The sequence below is a fragment of the Lipophrys pholis genome (genome assembly GCF_963383615.2).
Source record: "Lipophrys pholis genome assembly, chromosome: 3".
Taxonomy (NCBI): Eukaryota; Metazoa; Chordata; class Actinopteri; order Blenniiformes; family Blenniidae; genus Lipophrys; species Lipophrys pholis.
Genome location: NC_137627.1, coordinates 11,333,654 through 11,352,533, shown reverse-complemented (window position 1 = coordinate 11,352,533; position 18,880 = coordinate 11,333,654). Strand labels below are relative to the sequence as shown.

General features: G+C 41.7%; 1 protein-coding gene across 6 annotated transcripts in view; it reads left to right on the top strand.

The window, feature by feature from the left end:
• The window catches only part of dscamb (Down syndrome cell adhesion molecule b), a gene marked incomplete at both ends in the record, with an annotated part of 124,107 nt that overhangs the window by 96,315 nt on the left and 8,912 nt on the right, over positions 1-18,880 (top strand). For 3 of the 6 annotated variants that reach the window (XM_080460540.1, XM_080460539.1, XM_080460537.1), the window contains 19 exons: positions 5,083-5,279; positions 5,814-5,910; positions 6,650-6,778; positions 6,913-7,080; positions 7,681-7,751; positions 8,613-8,856; positions 9,370-9,516; positions 10,380-10,535; positions 10,834-10,967; positions 11,120-11,273; positions 11,444-11,561; positions 11,674-11,840; positions 12,653-12,751; positions 13,040-13,228; positions 13,578-13,868; positions 15,887-16,063; positions 16,454-16,484; positions 16,705-16,820; positions 16,908-17,057. In XM_080460540.1, coding sequence (XP_080316666.1) covers positions 5,083-5,279; positions 5,814-5,910; positions 6,650-6,778; positions 6,913-7,080; positions 7,681-7,751; positions 8,613-8,856; positions 9,370-9,516; positions 10,380-10,535; positions 10,834-10,967; positions 11,120-11,273; positions 11,444-11,561; positions 11,674-11,840; positions 12,653-12,751; positions 13,040-13,228; positions 13,578-13,868; positions 15,887-16,063; positions 16,454-16,484; positions 16,705-16,820; positions 16,908-17,057 — 2,835 coding nt within the window. Of the gene's footprint in view, positions 1-5,082; positions 5,280-5,813; positions 5,911-6,649; positions 6,779-6,912; positions 7,081-7,680; positions 7,752-8,612; positions 8,857-9,369; positions 9,517-10,379; positions 10,536-10,833; positions 10,968-11,119; positions 11,274-11,443; positions 11,562-11,673; positions 11,841-12,652; positions 12,752-13,039; positions 13,229-13,577; positions 13,869-15,886; positions 16,064-16,453; positions 16,485-16,704; positions 16,821-16,907; positions 17,073-18,880 lie in introns of all 6 variants that reach the window. The other 3 variants (XM_080460538.1, XM_080460536.1, XM_080460535.1) reach the window with 1 other exon arrangement.

The following is an 18,880-nucleotide window of genomic DNA, read 5'->3' as shown; positions in this document are numbered from 1 at the left end:
AAAAGGTATAAACCTTTTTTTTATGGGGGGGGGGGGGGGGTAAGACTGACAGGTATTTCAACAATATAAATTCCAGTAATTGTTATGAATAATTAATTATGATCGGTTATTATGCGTATTGTGGATTTAACCACCAAGGGAATCTGATTACTAAATCAAGAGATGTTTATGGTTTTAAGATACTCCTTTTATTTGATGAAATCTGAATCTTCATCCACACATCCAAGAGTCAGATTGATGAAAATCTGTCATTTGGATTCATGGATTCGAAATGGCCATATCTTTGTATTTCTTGTTCCATTTTATTTATTTCTAAAGCTTTTCCTCTGCCTTTCAGCACATTTCTGTCTTTGTCCCCCCCCCCCCCCCATCCCTACACAGCTTTCTTTTTCTCCCTTGTCTTTCCTCTTCCCACTCACACTTTCTCCTCTACCCATCCGTGTTTTATTACCAGGCCCCTGTAATATTGCTGGATATTAAAAAATATACATCAACTGAGCAATTACAGGCTATCAAAAAGAATAGGTTTAGCCCGGGGCCCTGCAAGTGCTGCATGGTAGATGCATAGAGATGAGATGAGGAGGAAACGAGTGAGAAGCCTCCCCTCAGCCCGGGCCACCGAAGCACATCCGAGATCAGGCAAGATTGTAGAACATTTGGCGCGCTGCGGTCTGCTTCACATGTTTCAGTGGAACATATGCAGGTACGCACTAATACAAGGTCAAAGACAGAGTGAAATATCTCCAAGTGCCCTCAGATGTATTCATACATGCATATTCATATACGGGAACATACTGTACACACACCTACGCAGACAAGCATGTGCTCATACATACAAACAGAGATGATGCACACATAAATCCAGCCTGACAAAGCCTGTCTTTGTGGGTCTCTCAATGTGTGAACATGATCCTCATTGATGCTAACTTGCACTGCCAAGGCCTCAGATTTAGACGGAGAAAATAGCCCCTGTTAAGGAGCAATAACATTTAGAGAAGGGGCTGAGGAGACTCTGTTAATAGGACTCACTTAAAATTCATAGTTGCTATGCAAAATAAATCAGCGCTTTCCTGCGCGGGGGCAGTGGGTGAGGGAATGATGGTGTGGGGAGCGAGGGAGAGGGAGGGAGGGAGGGGCTGCAAGTGAATAAGATATGAGGTTTAAACGTTGGGAGTCCCAAGTCTGACACACACACACACAAACACACACACACACAAACGAAACCACACACACTTACATGCACGTACAACCACACACCCATACACTGGCAAATGGTTTGATTTTTTATTTTTTTTGCTATGCTGCTTCAAAGAAAACAATGTGATGTGAGAGAATAGATGAAGAAACGTGGTGAAGGAGTCGAGGAGCGCGTGTGCTTATTTGTTTACGTGTATGAATTTATAGCATCCAAGCTAATACCCAGTGGATGCAGCTTCCTGGCTGTTATAATTGTTAGATGTTAACTTATTCTACACATTTTCAACACAGAGAGACTTCAAAGAAATATTTGAGGTAATTCAAATTGTGACTGACGTCTCTGAGAGCTGCAGTTAAACCGTTTGTCCCTTAGAGGGTGCTCGCGAGTTGTGGGGATGGAGAAAAAAAAAAGAAACCTTTGTGGAGAAAGCGCATTAATTTATAGGATTAGAATCAGAATATAGATGTAACTAATGTTGATGGGAGGGATTGGTATTATAATTGATATAATATATAACTTCTATTATTAGCAGCTAAACGGGCATCCGTTTTTATGCAGTTTTTTGTTCACTCTTGATTGTCAAGAAAAAAAAAAACTATTCCACAGTGTGACTGACAAAGTACAACCAGTAAAAACACAGACACTGATACGATATCAAAACTTTGTTCAAAGGCCAAAAAAGTTGAGTGGAACCCTAACTATGCTAAAACAGGAGTTAAAATAATACCAAGACAAATACTTCCTGAAAATGTATCTCAGCTGCAAACATGCCTGTGTTCTCTCACACAGAAAACGGAGTTATGCCAACAAGCAGGAAATAGGACCTGATGTATGTAAATTCCAACTTTGATGAAAAACACGCGCGCGTCCACGAGTGGTAGCTGCAATGTAAATACCATTTTTTAACGTTAAAATTTCTACAAACTGAGACATATTTGGGAATCAGAAGTATCGTTATTTTGGGCGTCATTCGATCTGACTGTCACTGATTAAAATATGAAGTGAAGCATAGTGTCATTTATTATTGTCATACACTTTCCTCCTGCATGTGTGTTAAACTGCATGATTTGTCAGTGGTGTCATTTAACAAAACATACAGTATATCCTCAGCGGCATTACTTCAGTCGCTCAGTTTTATCTAAAACAAGGACAATATTTCCACCCTGAAAACCAGTAGTCAGTCAATCTGTACCACACGTGAAGAATAAAGTGTAGCTCCATCCACACATCTACCGCTGCTTTGATAAATAACAACCGAGCAGAGCCTTTTCAGCCTGAGTGAGGTTTTGCATGTCAGTGTAATTCAAAAACCATCAGGCAAATTGCCATTCACACAAGTACAGTGTAATAAATGATTAATTATAATGTCAAGTACTTTAATTGACTTGTGATTGTCTAACCTTCCTGGCACTCCTTGTACAATTAAACTGCAGCGGAGCTGTGCCCGCGTGAAGCTTCCAAAGTTAATGCTGTTTAACCCGGAGGAATACCGTGTGTGTCTGTTGCTATACAGCCGGGTTTTCTTTTGTTTATGCGTCTCATTGCTTTAGCTTTACTTTGCATTTGTTTGCATCTATGCATCCTTCTTTTTTCCGCCTCTCAGCGTGCACAGTTGGATCTAGTGTGTGTGTGTGTGTGTGTGTGTGTGTGTGTGTGTGTGTGTGTGTGTGTGTGTGTGTGTGTGTGTGTGTGTGTGTGTGTGTGTGTGTGTGTGTGTGTGCGTGTGTGCGTGTGTGCGTGTGTGCGTGTGTGTGTGTGTAAGGCCAACATCCCGGTATCTGTCTTTATTTGTGCACTTGCGAATGTGAATAGGTTTATATCTGAAAAGCGTGTGCGCCTGTGTGAGACAACAGCACGGCCAGCGGACTTGTCTGCCGCGTATGAATAATCAAAGTGGTCTCTCTCATCATTAAATCATCGCTGTCCTGGTGGGAGCCTGAGGAGGGAGATGGAGTGAGGGAGCGAGGGAGAGAGCGAGGGATCATAGTTAACGCTGCAGGGGTACATGCTCTCTCTCTCTCCTCCATCGTGTACTGTGGCTGAGATGTGTCATGAGCACAAGTCTTCTCTGCTCTCTGTGCTCGCCCACTTAGCTCCCCCAGACACAACCGCTCTCATACGCACACATTCATGCATATTATGCACACAGAGTGAAGCACTCATACACACAGAGACGTTATCCAGGAGTGTACAGACATGCACACACACCGACTCAAACACACATATTCCATCTTCTCACAGAAGAGAAGGCCTCCAACCAGCGCTGCACAAGTATCTGCCACATGTAGCTGCCATTTCTGCTCTGTTCAGTGACACTGTGCTCGCTGCAGTGTGTTTACTCTACCGTAAGATTTGGAATAAATAAATCCAAAGAAGTGGAACGACAAATGATGCATGGGTTGGTGTTTTTGGAACAAAAACAACAAGTTTTCTCAAGGCACTTATCTGAGATAGATCAGAAATAGCTGTCGTGCCGACCTACACCCGGACTGCTTGACTGAAAGAAACTCCCACATCCAGCAGGCTTAGATTTTTTTCTCTCTTGTAGTTTGTAGTTTGTATTTTAATATAATTTAATCCACAATTGTGCTTTGGTTAGGGTCCTCACCATACAGGAAGATAATCCTCAGTTCAAGTGCCTTTGATGGTATTTTTATGTAGAGCTTGCATGTTCTCCCTGTGCGTGGACGGATTTTCTTCGGGTACTTGGGTCTCTCCGATGGTGCAAAAGCAGGCCACTAAGACAAAAAGGAAGGGGCTGTCTGGAGAAAATATCGAGAAGCCATGAAAACTCCACACAAAATTAATGTTCAACTATGAACCACTGCTGCCTCGTGCCATCAAACTCAGTTCTGCTGGGGGATGAAACGTTAGATTTTGAATTGTTTTGCATGTGTTACACACTATCTTCTAATAGAGGTCGTGTCCAGGCTAAGATTAACATTCTTCATTCAGTTCTGCTTAGACTGCGCAAGTTAATATGGTTTAATCCAATCGAGAGGCTTCTCACTTCAGAGATCATTACACTGTGAGCAGCACCTGAAAGTCTTTGTGAGTGTTACAATCAGGAGACGGCTCCGTGTAAGTAGAAAGAAAAATGAAAGACGTGTGAATACGAGAATGGTGTGAGTGTGAGTACAGACTGTGGGTGTGAGCCATTTGCAGCATTTACTCATTTTGCTGAACCACACACACACACACACACACACACACACACACACACACACACACACACACACACACACACACACACACACACACACACACACACACACACACACACACACACACACACACACACACACACACACACACACACACACACACACAGAGGAGGCCTGGATGTGTTGCTAATGAGCCTGGTGTGCGGTTACGGCGTGGAGCCAGACCGGCTCCACACTCAGACCGAAGGGAGTTCAGTCAGGAGTCACTACTCTTTTCTCTGTTTCTTCTCCGCATCTTCACAAAGCAGCACGTTACCGTTTGCTGTTGTTATCAAAGGCAGCGCAGACTTACCTGAAGGGCTCTTTTTCAATCACTAAGTATTGGGGGAGACAGGTAGTCTTAGACATGAGTTCATGATTGTCCCTGGAGTGTTTAAATGGTTGTCATAATTGTCAGAGAGAATGAGAAATGGAGTTTTCTCAGAGAGGCAGTCGAATGTGCTGCATTGTGTATAACATAATTTGATTTGTTTTGGCATGAGAAACCATTATGCTAAAACAAATGGCAATATGAGAGTGATTTTACTCATGCAGAGGCACAAATGCATCAAGCAGCTCTGATCAAGACTTCCAGACTAATAACATTTTCTTTCTGTTTTCATTCCTTCTCATCACGCCCATACTCTCCTCCACTCCCCCTCCCCCGTCACCTCTATCCAGTCCCAGCGATGATCACCTCCTACCCCAACACCACTCTGGCCACACAGGGCGAAGAGAAGAGGATGAGCTGCATAGCTCACGGAGAGAAACCCATCATGGTGCGCTGGGAGAAAGAGGAGCGCATCATCAACCCCGAGACCAGTCGATATGTGGTCACCGTCAAAGAAGTGGCGGACGAAGTCATATCTACACTGGTGGTGAGTGTTGGGTTTCGCCGCACATCGAACACATTCGGAAGGCTTCGGGAGCTCGCCGGCCTTCAGGAATTGTTATCTGCACAGACAGATGGACGGGAGAGAGAGAGAGAGAGAGAGAGAGAGAGAGAGAGAGAGAGAGAGAGAGAGAGAGAGAGAGAGAGAGAGAGAGAGAGAGAGAGAGAGAGAGAGAGAGAGAGAGAGAGAGAGAGAGAGAGAGAGAGAGAGAGAGAGAGAGAGAGAGAGAGCAGGGTAGATTCGGGGTAGAATACATTCACATCATATTACAGCGTTAGAGTATGAAATATTAAAGAGATATCATCCAGTTCAATTTAATGGTGCTTAAGACACAGTGTGAATGAGAGCATGTGTAATATAGTAAAGTCCAGGAATATGAGAGAGATGATTAGAGACTTTAAGTGTCTCACATGGTTTAGAGGTACTTAAAAAGTAGAAATGACTGTACTGAAGTCAGGTGAAACTAGTCAGTTTCTTAACTTCTAGTTTAACTCCTGGCTGCGGTGCATTTCTCTGCAGATTATGCCGACTGTTCGTGAGGACTCTGGGTTCTTTTCTTGTCATGCCATCAACTCCTTCGGCGAGGACAGAGGCATCATACAGCTGACAGTGCAAGGTAAGCCTCTGCTCACCTCACGCTTAGAAAAGGCACATTTTATTCTGTGGGCGCGTTTCGAAGAAAAGTCTGTCAAGTGGCAGTAAAGACTTCACCAATTTATGACTTCATTTGTTCATTTATTAATTTAATTGCTGCTCAGTGTGACTCCTGATCTTCATCCTATCTCTCACTGGGGAAATCAGGAAAGAAAACGATGCACCACCCTGGTCTGCCTGCCATACACATCCACTTCAAGATGCAATCTCTGGGTTTTCTTCTTTCAATAGTTGCGTTCTGGATGAGAACTCGTGAATTACAAATACTCATATCACTGTAATTAGCCAGTGTTTTTGAGTCCTTTCATTGGTATGTTTCTCAAATATAGATATTTGCTCATGCAGACAATTTACATTAAGTCATCATACAGACTTATAATCATAATAGTATGTCCACAATTTAAGTTATTATGTAAACATATTGATCTGATTTAAGCTTATTCTTTTAAGGAAATTACTGCTATATGTGGTTTGCATGCAGTTAAAAATTAATTGCTGCTGTGAATATGCTGTATTATTTTTTCTAAGAAATGCATCAAAAAAATGATCAAATACCTACAATGCAATTAAATGTGAAAGTAAGAGAACAGTCTTTGTGCTTTTACTTGTTTTGGTTGGTTGTTTTTTTTAACAGTAGTACTGTATATTGTAGTTGACTACAAGGTCTAAGTACTCTTTGTTCTGTTTTCATGTTTCCTCAGAACCACCGGACCCTCCCGAGGTGGAGATCCGGGAGGTTAAAGATCGTACGATCGCTCTGCGCTGGACCATGGGCTTTGATGGCAACAGCCCCATCACAGGATATGATATCGAGTGCAAGAACAAGTCAGGTAGACACGAAACAGACAGTGTAGTCTAAATATAGAACAAATACGTGAGAAATCCACAAATAAAAGAGAGATCATTGTTGTTATCTTGTTACTAATAGTTTGCCCTCCTTTTGTTTTTGTTTTTTTTATTCAAGCTTCTTGGCTTTCAGCCCAGGTAACCAAAGATGTGTCACCGCAGCTCAACCAGGCCACGATTATTGACCTCCACCCTTCCTCCACTTACAATATACGTATGGTTGCCAAAAACATCATTGGCAACAGTAACCCGAGCAACGAGCTCACCATCACTACTGATGAAGCAGGTAAGTGAGCCTCAGATCAAGTCCTGCAGAAACTTCCTCGTCATGATAGTTTACACTCATTTGTAAAAGTTTTATACTCAAACACACCAGCAATAAACATGTTGAATAAGATCATGATGTACGTGGTTCAAAGGCTTCCAAAGTTCTCCAGGTCCACAAACCTTTAGTCATCTTCCTAATCAATGTGATTATTTAATAGTTGTTTTAGATAAAGGCCATCATGTTTTTACTGAGGAAACTGCTTCAGATTCGTTTTGCTTTTAGTCCGCTCAGTGTTCACTTATCTCCTGTTGCCGGTAATGATCCCCACGCAGATATTACAACCCTTTAGAAAGGCACATTTTGTCAGATTCATTGCTTAAATAGAGTACCAAATTTCATGTATCATCTCTCACATTATTTATCGGAGAAGTTGTGGACGTTACAGTTTTTATTAATCGTTATTAACCTGAGGTGAAGCCTGTGAGGCTCATAATTGAGCAAAGCAGGAGAGGGGAAATACAGCTCAACACCGCCATCTAGTGAAATCTTTACGGTGGGGTAGCTCTTCCATTTTAAATCCCAGCTGTAGTCGAGATAAATGATGTTCTTCATTTCCAGCTCCCGATGGCCCTCCACAAGATGTCACCCTGGAGCCCACCTCGCCACAGAGCATCAAGGTTTCCTGGAAGGTACAGCCTCCACTTTGATAGATAGTGACCTGAGGCCTTCAAACAAAACTCTTTAATCAGTGCAGAAGTGGGCTTGTGACCAGAACCCTGCTGGTTCAAATCCCATTGCAAACATTTCACCACTGTGGATCCCTGATCAAGACCCTTAACCCAGCACTGCTATTGGGGATGACACTACGGCAACCTGTCGCTTTGTACTTGGGACGTTTAGGTTGATAATTGATAGGAGAAATTTAAATCTTAAATACATATCTGTAAACATCATGATTCAAATGTTACAGATTGTGACAATCAAGGCTGGTGCAGGTTTGCGTTTGCCAGCATGCCTTTTTCCTCGTAATGAGGCAGAAATCATGATGAACAGGGACTTAGTATCATTTGATCAAAACACACATTTTTGGAAGAGAATGGCTGCTTTTTATCTCTACGAGGAGAGAATAGATTTAATCTCCTCCACCATTTAATACAAAAAACATATCAGCCAAGGTGGAGACATGAAGGGTTTAGGGGTATATCCGACCCAGTCACCACCAGTCCCTTGAATGTTCAAGACATAAATTAAAAATTGCAACAACATTAGTCAATTTAAAATTACTAACCTACCATTTGTTGGCTGGGATCCAAATTATCCAACCTTAACTTGTCATTAAGGTGACAGAAAAAAGCAAATAATAATAAAATACAATAAGTATTTCTCGTAATTCTTGGAACAATGAGATACTGTTTGGAATTGATACAATAATACATTTATGAAGGATTGGGAATTACTGCATTTCATTGTTTCAATGCAATATCCAACCAAGACAACCTCTGCCCTTTAATGCAGTAACCTTGTTTCCTTTATTGATTTTCATACTGTAGCCTCCTCAGAAGCACCTGCAGAACGGAGTGATCCGTGGCTACCAGGTGGGCTTCAGGGAGTACAGCCCGGGTGGGAGCCACCAGTTCACCATCATCAGCGTGGACACCACAGGAGACACCACGGAGAGCATCGTGCTTGACAACCTGAAGAAGTTCACTCAGTACAGTGTGGTGGTGCAGGCTGCCAACAGAGCCGGCACCGGGCCATCCTCACAACAAGTGGTCACCAAAACCCTGGAAGATGGTAAGCAGACAATAGATGTTGAATGTAAGCAATCGGTAACATAATAAGTCTTTTAGAACCGGATTGACCTTCATGCACGTGGATGCAGCGTGAATGAACATATTATTGTGAAAAGACTTCCATCTACTGGACATTTGTAAAATTACACACAGACAAAAAAAGGTTTGTAGTAGAACGTAATAGAGTGGTTATTAATCTTTTGTATTTTTTTTCACCAATACATGTAGTTTTCTAAAGATATTTTCACTCGATATTCACATAATTTAATTGTCTTAGTTGAGGAAATAATAGCTATGCTAAAATAAAGTTCACTGATCGTACAGAAAAATACGCTTCTTTTTCCTGTGACTTCAAAAATATTGTTACACGATTATTAAAACGGAATTTTACTCCCAGTTAAATAGAGGTTCTTGACTTAATGTTGGGTGTCAGCAGTTATTTGTGTTGCTTGTGTTGGATACTCAGCCTGACCACTACTTCATCATGTATCTTGTCCTCTTTTGTGTGTGCCAGTGCCGTCTCGGCCGCCTGAAAATGTCCTGGCTGTGGCCAAATCTCCTGAGGTCATTTCACTCTCCTGGATGCCTCTGCCCCGGGAGGCTCTGAATGGAAACCTACAGGGATACAGAGTCATCTACTGGGCCAACCTGCCTGATGGAGGTATGGATAGGAGGTTGTTTCAGTGCCCTTCTGTCACTGCTGCAGTTTGTTAATCTGTCCACTAGGGGAGGCTGTGAAGTTGTTTCATCATTGGAGGTGTAATATTTTTTAAAGGGTGTGTGTGTTTTATTTGGGGGCAACAAATGATAAAATATGTGCATCTATTTTCCAAAGAAATACCAAACCATTCATACTGTGTCAGGGACATTTTTTAGCACATTCACTAATCTTCATCAGAGTGGTGACTGGTGTCGATTTGTTCATACTTTTGAATCGTAAATATCATTCAAAATTAACGATTTGTTCTTGAATTGTTAATATACAATCCAGGTTTTTTTTTATGAGAACATTTCTAAATTTGTTTCAAGACATCATCTTTTCAGACAGAATATTATTATTGAGTTATTGCTTTCTAATTATGATCCGCAATGAAAATCTGTAGCGCACAGCTGGAATCTCTGCAGTCGACTTTCCTTGGAATGTATAGCAGCACAGCAGTGATCCAACCTGCAGTCTGGCTGCTTTCCATCAATAATTCACAAAGCAATAACTCCAGCCAGGGCTTCTGCTTCGGCTGAGTGACGGGACATAAAGGGAGCCTCGGAGAACAGAAAGGAACAAAAATCTGAGCAGAGGCACAGAAATGTACAATCCTGTGATACCTGTTTTCTCACGATAAAGCACTTAATTAGCTGCAGACAGTAAAACTTTGCCTTTCATCAGAGGCACATTGGATTATTTTGATAACGTTTAAATGCTGATTTTCCTATAAGTATTCATAGTTATCCCACTAAGATGTACAAAACCGCAACAGACCATCTATGATAACTAAACTTAATAACAAATCTTGTCTAATTTGTCAGAACTGGGAGAAATTAGAAATGTGACAACCAACCAGCCGTCTCTGGAGCTGGATGGCTTGGAGAAGTACACCAACTACAGCATCCAGGTCCTCGCCTTCACAAATGCTGGGGATGGGGTCCGCAGTGAACAGATCTACGTCCGCACCAAAGAGGATGGTATGCAAAGCATTACAGGACATGAAGATTTAGGAGCTAGATGTGAAGGTTCAGGTCATCTTTAAAGATGTCTATTTGTTCCTGTCAGAGATGTAGTAGCTCGGATGAGGAGCTGCAGGACTAACAGATCTTTGGGCTTCTCCACGATCCATATTGCCAGTGTGGTCCCTTATGGATTAAATGAGAAAGAACATTGAGGGATTAATTGATTGTTGCATAAATATTGTATTATTTGAAAAAAAGAAAAAGTTTTCTCTGAAGAAAAGGCAGCAGGTCAATGTACTGTCTTCTTCTCTAGTTCCTGGGCCTCCAGCGGGAGTCAAAGCTGCAGCCTCCAGCAGCTCAGTGGTGTTTGTCTCCTGGCTTCCCCCACTCAAACTCAATGGCATCATCAGGAAATACATCGTCTTCTGCTCTAACCTGCATCCGATGGTAATAGTATTTGTATACCACAAGATTTTCATGATCCGTTGATCAACTGTATCGTAGCTATGATACCGCCTCACTCATTAAACCTCACGAGACTAGTAGACGCTGCTGCTGGCCAATGGTACATTTATCCCTTCATTCCTTCCCGTTTACAGGTGATGAGTGAGTTTGAGGCGTCTCCAGATGCGTATTTCTACAGGATCCCAAACCTGGCTCGGAACAGACAGTACAGTATCTGGGTGGTGGCAGTGACTGCTGCAGGTCACGGCAACAACAGTGAGAAGATCACAGTGGAGCCTCTGGCCAAAGGTACAAAATCTCAACTGAACTGGATGTAAAATACTCATTCACTCATAGTTTATTGCAGGCTCAGTCATGTGCAGTGGAAGTGGATGATCGCCTCAGTATTTTCAGTGGATTTACAGATGTAGGAACCTGTGTGTCTAAAACGCCCCAAAAACTGCTGTGTTGTACTTCAGCTCCAGCCAGGATCCTGACGTTCAACGGGACAGTCACGACCCCATGGATGAAGGACATTGTTTTGCCATGCAAGGCCGTTGGAGACCCTCCTCCTACCATCAAGTGGCTCAAGGGAAAGTAAGTCCTACACACACAAACACACACACACACACACCAACCTTCACACGGTGCTGCGAAAAGGACGGAAAACCTTCAGGGATATCTTTTTTTCGTATTTGCGTCTCTGCAGCACCAATGGGACTCCTACGCCAGTCCTCGTGGACGGCCGTCGTAGTGTCCATGGCAACGGCAGCTTCATCATCCGCACAGTGAAAGCAGAGGATTCTGGGAACTACAGCTGTGTAGCTAGCAACAACTGGGGGTCCGATGAAATCACACTCAACCTGCAGGTCCAAGGCAAGTAGTCGTAGCTGTCGTCAATGATGATCCCATATTAATACCAATTAATCCTAAATGTGATTTTGATGTGCTTGGTTTTGAATTTTTGATTTGATTTGAATATAGACAGAACCAGAACTTAACTTAGGCATGAAAAACAAAAATAACTACATTAAGATAGCGACAAGTGCTATCTAGTGCATAATAAAATATGTAAGACCTACAATCTCATCAATAGGCATGAAGTTAAATGGAGGGAGCAAGAGAGTACCATAGAGTCTTCATGTTTGGTTTACGGTTGTGTCACAATAGCGCGCATTATACTGAAGGGTCTTCTGATATTCTGTCCCTCTCTTGATCATTAAAGGTCCAGCGTGCTAAAAAATACGATACCATACAAATGAAAAAATACTTGTGAATACTAACAGGTCTCATAAAACTCAGGATTGTTAGTTCTCTTGGCTTCACTGGGTGACCTTTATATGTTTAGATATAAAGACTCTCAGTACCGAGAAATAAAGAGTAAAAGCCACATTTCTACAAAAGAGCAAAATTAATAACCCACACACTGGCTGTTGGGAGAACAGATTTTCTTATAAATTATTTTATTGCCACTATAGGCTCACTTAAATGCTGGTATGGGAAAGAAGATAGGAGTTTTATTTTGTTTGGGTTTTATTTTTGCAACCTCACTGCAACTAAAGTCTTAGTCACTGTAGCTTTATTGTTGTGACCAAAACAAATCCGAGGTGAACCTCAGCAAGGAGACGTAAAGGAGTTTAACAATCATACAGAGTAATAAGCTTTTTGTTTTGTCCTCATGTCCACAGTACCCCCTGACCAGCCACGCCTCACTGTTACAAAGACGACCACCACGTCAATCACGCTGTCATGGATACCCGGGGACAACGGAGGAAGCTCCATCAGAGGTGCAGCCACGACAAATAAACAGTATCATCAGATTAGAAAACAGTGACCAGATAAGTTATAAGTTAAATGACTTCCACGGGGGACACACAGGTTACACAATGCTGCCACCATAGAAGCATCTCCCCCACTATTAAGAGCAAAAAGCTTGTTTCTGGTGTAAAGAATAGTTAAACTGTATGTCCATTTTCTTGAAGTTACTTATTTAGATAAAAAATTTTCTTGAATAGTCATAAAAATAGATATTATTAATTCAGTCTCTTACTTAAATTCCGAATTTTCTCTTCCAGGTTACATCCTGCAGTACTCAGAAGACAACAGCGAGCAGTGGGGCAGTTTTCCCATCAGCCCCAGTGAGCGTTCGTACCGCCTGGAAAACCTGAAGTGTGGCACGTGGTACAAATTCACCCTCACAGCCCAGAATGCAGTGGGGCCGGGACGAATCAGCGAGATCATTGAAGCTAAAACCCATGGGAAAGGTGCGGTGTCACATACTGAGCAACAACACCTGTATTTTGTGGTTTCAGATCAGCTGAGAACTCGTGCAGAGATGGTGAAGACTTTGTTGTCTGGGATCTGTCAAAGTCATTTTAGGGTTGCACTCATACACCGACTGTATATTATAGTTTGTTTACAATGACTCAAGCTAGAGGAGCACAAAAACCTCTTTTCCTGCTCAGGCAAGATTCTATTTCCATTGATTCAAAAAAGACTCAAAGCTGAAGGAATCATTTAAAGTGAATCTACTGTGACTTTGCACTGTAACATAATCATCCCTGTGATCTCTTCTTCATTGTGTTTTCTCCTCTCTGTCTGTTTTCTCCACAGAACCCCAGTTTGCCAAAGAACATGAGCTTTTCACCAGCATCAACTCCACCAGGGCCCGGCTCAACCTGGTGGGCTGGAATAACGGCGGCTGTCCAATCACATCCTTCATACTGGAGTACCGAGCCGTGGACTCGGCCACCTGGACCACAGCCCAGCGCACATCGCTGACCAAGAGCTACATCCTGTACGACTTGCAGGAGGCGACCTGGTACGAACTGCAGATGAAGGTCACCAACAGCGCCGGCTCAGCAGAAAAGAGGATCACCTTTGCTACTCTCAATGCTGACGGAAGTGAGTTTGGATTAAACAGCCTGCCGACACACTGATGGAGAATTGTTGGATGAGGATAGAGTTATTAGCAAAAAATGCAGGGATAATGTAAGAACTCATCAAAGATATATTTCCGATAATATAGTGCACAGGAGGGACTGATGCTGATTTAGCAGAAATGCATGCATCATTTGAGGTGCAGGAAAGCAGTAAAACTGATCAGACTTCTTTAAAAAGTAAAATGTCTGAAATTGATATTTTAAAAATGTAAAAGTGGCACAATTAAAGCACAATATTCTGACTGTTTCTACTCTTTAACTTGAATCTTTATTCATTTCTCTTACATAAGAAAAAGACTGTTGGCTTAATTGATTGAATGACAGTGTTTATATTAGTTATTCATAATTATCTATGATAACTTCATACAATGAGCCTGGAACTTCAAAGCTGGTTGATAGGTACATTTATTGAGTAACAGGAAACAAACATTATTACAGTGACAAAGTTTTTTTTAACTTCACCTTCAATCTCTAACTTAGATGTCTTTATAACATGGAATGAAAGGGGATGTAACAATCTGCTTTTTTTTCTTCTTTTATTCTTACTGTGCTTGTCTTAAGGTATATCAAGCCTCATTAATTTTTTCTAAGACGTGCTGCAATATTTAACCTCCTGGACTTGAACCAGGTACATTTGCAGGATAACATACTGAAGGAATCACAATATAGATCTGATTGGAAATATAATTGTGATCATTATTTATTGAAAATATATCTGAGTTGATATGATCAATTTCTGGCTCATGGGATTCAAGATGACCTGTATATAATACTGTTCCAGAGCCAGAGACATAAATACTGCTACTTGAATTGTACTGAATGGCACTAAAATCTAGTCTGTCTCATGGTCATGTAAGGTCTAAATATATATACACGTAGCACTGGTGTGTACTGTAATGATAACAGTGATAAAGTATGAAGCGAATGTGCTTACAGTACAGTCTGTGCTTTAAGCTATTTGTGACTCTGGCGGGTTTTGTCAGCCTTTGGAGGGTTTGACAGGTATCCAGGCAGCTCAGTTGAGCAGGAAAATAGGGATGGTCCTCAGATTGTCTTCTTTATTTGTTCCGGACGGCAGATTGTGTCAGTCAAACACAAAGGAAGTCTAGAATCTACGAGTAGGGACGGGAGCTGGTGAGCGCTCTGTGCTACACTCCAGACTGTTCATTCATTTCCTTTTGAAGAGTTTTGCTGAGATGTGTGAGCGGCCTGTCAGGATGTTATGTGTGCACGTCTAACCATGTGCATGTGTCGATGCTGTTGTTGGTGTGACAGCGGCGCTCTGGCTCGGCTCGGCTGCTGATCAGCAGCCGTTGGAAACTAACAGCACATGGTCTTTCACAAACCTGGTGCCCCAGCTTCTACAAAGAAACCAGACAAAAACTGCAATTTATGGTTAAAAAATAGGGTATTTTGGAAATGTTTGCAGATTTTCAGGCAATCAAAGAAGTCTTTTTGTGAACTCTAATATAATCAAATAGTGTTAACAGGAATTGGCATATTTGCACAAGTGAATTGTCTTTGTCGATGAGTCATTTGAGTAAATTTGAGAGGGATGTTTTCACCTTCCTATAAGTTACACACTGATTCTTTTTAAAAGCCAGCGTGAGCTGGATCCAGGTTCCCGTGAGCTTGTCGACTGATTTTCGGCTTACCAGATTAACATTTAATAACATGAACTGTGGTGAACATGTCGAGAGCTTAAGGTAAACGCTGTTTATTAGGTTTGGCTCCGGGGATTCTTAGGTTTTTGAATGTAAAAGGCATCCAATGCAGAATGAATATTTAGTGAGCCTTTTCTTATCCCTTCAAGCTTTGATTGTGTTGCATAAAACATAAGCTTCTTCCAGGAAAATAATAAGGCAAAGATTTGGGCTGTTTCGAACAGAATTAGTCTTCAAAGTAGCCCAAGCAGCAGCATTGTGATTGGACTGTGTTATGTTGGCTGGAAAAAGTCTACATCTTAGTGTTTGATTTCAGGTACCATCCCTCCCCTGCTGAAGACGGGAGATCCCATCTCAGACAACATGTCGGGCAGTGGGGGGCTGAAGATGGTGGTGACCATCACCTCCGTCCTCGTGGTCGCCGTGCTGGTTTTTATTATGCTCATGGTGCTAAAGAGGAGAAGGAGGGAGCAGAGGCTCAAACGACTCAGAGGTAGGTCATAACTACAAATTGGTTGTGATTTTATGAGCTGAAAAGGTTGGCGATACAAAGAAGATTATACATTATTTAGTCCCTGTGCACATTTTTTTACTGTTTACTTAAGCATTACACCACACAGCCAGTATTTCCACTGACCAGGCAGCAGAAGAGCATTATTTAATTAAAAGTATCTGAGAATCATGCATCTGAAACCAATTTAACTATGGCTGAGGTGTAATTTAGAAACTTTGGTAGCTTTCTCTTTTCTGTGTATTTTAGAATTCTTTTCATTTCCTGTTTGTGAGAGACATTACCAGTAATTGTACAGTATTGCCATCAGTGTAGTATATCAAAGAAGATGGTACTCTTATGGTATTAACAGCCTCTTTGCTGACTTCACAGATGCCAAAAGCCTGGCAGAAATGCTGATGAGGTACGTATTCCTAATCTTAATTTATACAAGCTGCTTTACTTTAAACAGGGAACATAAATCACATTGTAGCCTGGAGCTGCAGTTCCTATCAGTAAAAATCAAATATACGGTGTTCATGCTTTTCTCTCTTGCTTACGTACAGCTACTTATCAACTTAAATGTGACTGAATTAGCATTTCTGCAATACAAGTAAGGCAATTTTCTGCATTAATCCCTGCAGTAAAAACACACGGACGCCGGACACGGTGAACAAGCAGCAGCAGACCTTAAGAATGCACATCGACATCCCCAGAGCCCAGCTCCTCATCGAGGAACGGGACACCATGGAGACAATCGGTGAGACTCTCAGAGCCAGAGCCAGGACTCTAAACAGTCTTTGAGTGCAGATCACTTACAGTTTGTGTTTGGTATCCTCTCTTTTAGATGACAGATCCACTGTACTGTTGACAGACAATGACTTTGGGGAGACTAATAAGCAGAAGTCCTCCACTGTGACCCACACAGTCCACTACCAGTCTCTGTCCCAGGCCACGGGGCCGCTGGTGGATGTGTCCGATGCCAGGCCTGGAACCAGTGAGTCCCATGACCGTCAGTGCCCACATTTATTTCTTTTACTACTAATACTACTACTGTCAGTCGTGTGCTACTAACCATAATGTTGTGAAACTGTTGTTGTGGCTGAAGCTGTGATTTTGCTCTATTTGGTTGCTTTTTGTTATTGATTTACTTTCTAATACCGTAAAACGCAACAACCGGTACTCGTGTTTCAATCCACATTAATTGGAATTACACACAAGGAAAATAGCTTTTCAATCCAGTCTCAGCTTCACTACATACCAGGGGTGTCAAACATCTGGTCTGTGAACCTAAACAGGCTCACTGCAGGGTTCAATTCGACAAGGTGAGCGTGCAAAGTCGAAAAGCAAACAAAAGAGTCAGTGACACCCATGTTTTTGATAAAAGTAACCACTTTATCTCATTTGCCCACTGGGAGTCACACTGTTTCAACAAAGTTCACTTCTGGGTCTCAGTGTTAAGTTGTCTTCTCTACTTTAACTCAAAGTGTTTTGAAGGCTTTATAGCTTATAGGATGTCAGACTGTACTTTTTAACCCGGGAGGTATTGTAAAAAGTACATTGAAGGTGAACATGTTCAGGATGTAGCTACTAATATTTGTTTATACCACAATCGACAGAAAATATGGAGCTGTTGATATTTATACATTATGCTATCATTTAACAGGATCTGATAAGAGTTGCTTATGAGCCCTCTGCTAGAATAGAACCAAATAAGATGCTTTTCAGCTGTGAGATTGCAAAAAAATACAGTCACTGTGTTTCTGAATTTCCACTTGTAATTCTGGGCGAGCGTCACCAAAGAGAACATCTGATCAGAGGTGCCAAATATTGCTTAAAGATTTCTGTGACTATACAGCTTCTGCACCCCCTAACTGCAGCCCAGCTTCCACGCCAGTCCAGCACACGTGCAACTACACACAAATAAACAGCCGCATGATTGGATCATTTAACCTGACCACTGGGGCGTGCACCAATACTGCTGACGATGCGTTATATTTCCTCCCCGCTGTTAGCTGAGCACCTCCATCATTTCATCCCTCCGTCCCGGCTGATTGAATTACTGTCTGACCCGCTACAATTACCAGCACTATTCTTCTCTGCAAAGATCCAATCCAGGTCTTTTCTAAAGCGTCTCATTCTGAGGTGGATCTTGTGGCATGCGAAGCAACAACAGCCTGTCTGGGTCAGGCTGAATATGATAGCGTTTGTGTACATGAAGGCAGTTTGACATTGATGAGGAAGTTTACCCCACACAGAGGGGTAAATCATAGATCTGCGCCACAGCAAAGAAAATAACTAATACTCCTCCGCCTTATAAATCTGTGTTCAGAGCCAAATTTGAATGCTTTGATATATCAAAATGTTGATAAAATGATGTTTTAAAGTGATTCAGGTGGGATAGATCTACATATTTTGTGCTCTCAAACAGTAGAGGTTGGGTCCATTAAAGAATCAAATTAAAAATGAGAATAAACGTGCACCATCCTAAATAACAACCAGTGCTGCATGAAAATGAATTATCCAGCTGATTTAGTGGTTCTAATCATAAAGACAGTTTGCCTCAATGTTCATAAAATATTAAATATGTGAATTATCAGATAATCCAAATCCTTTGAACAAATCAAATAAAGCCCAAAGACGAAAGGTGATCACTTTATTATCACTTCTTTGTTAGTCAGTTAACTAATAAAATAGAAAATAAAATATATTATAATACTCTTTAAACCATACACAGAAGTTATGGTTGGAGGCTGGCTCACTCTGTGAACATCAGGAGCCTGTCATCAAAACAATCTGCAACACTGAAAGGTGAAATTC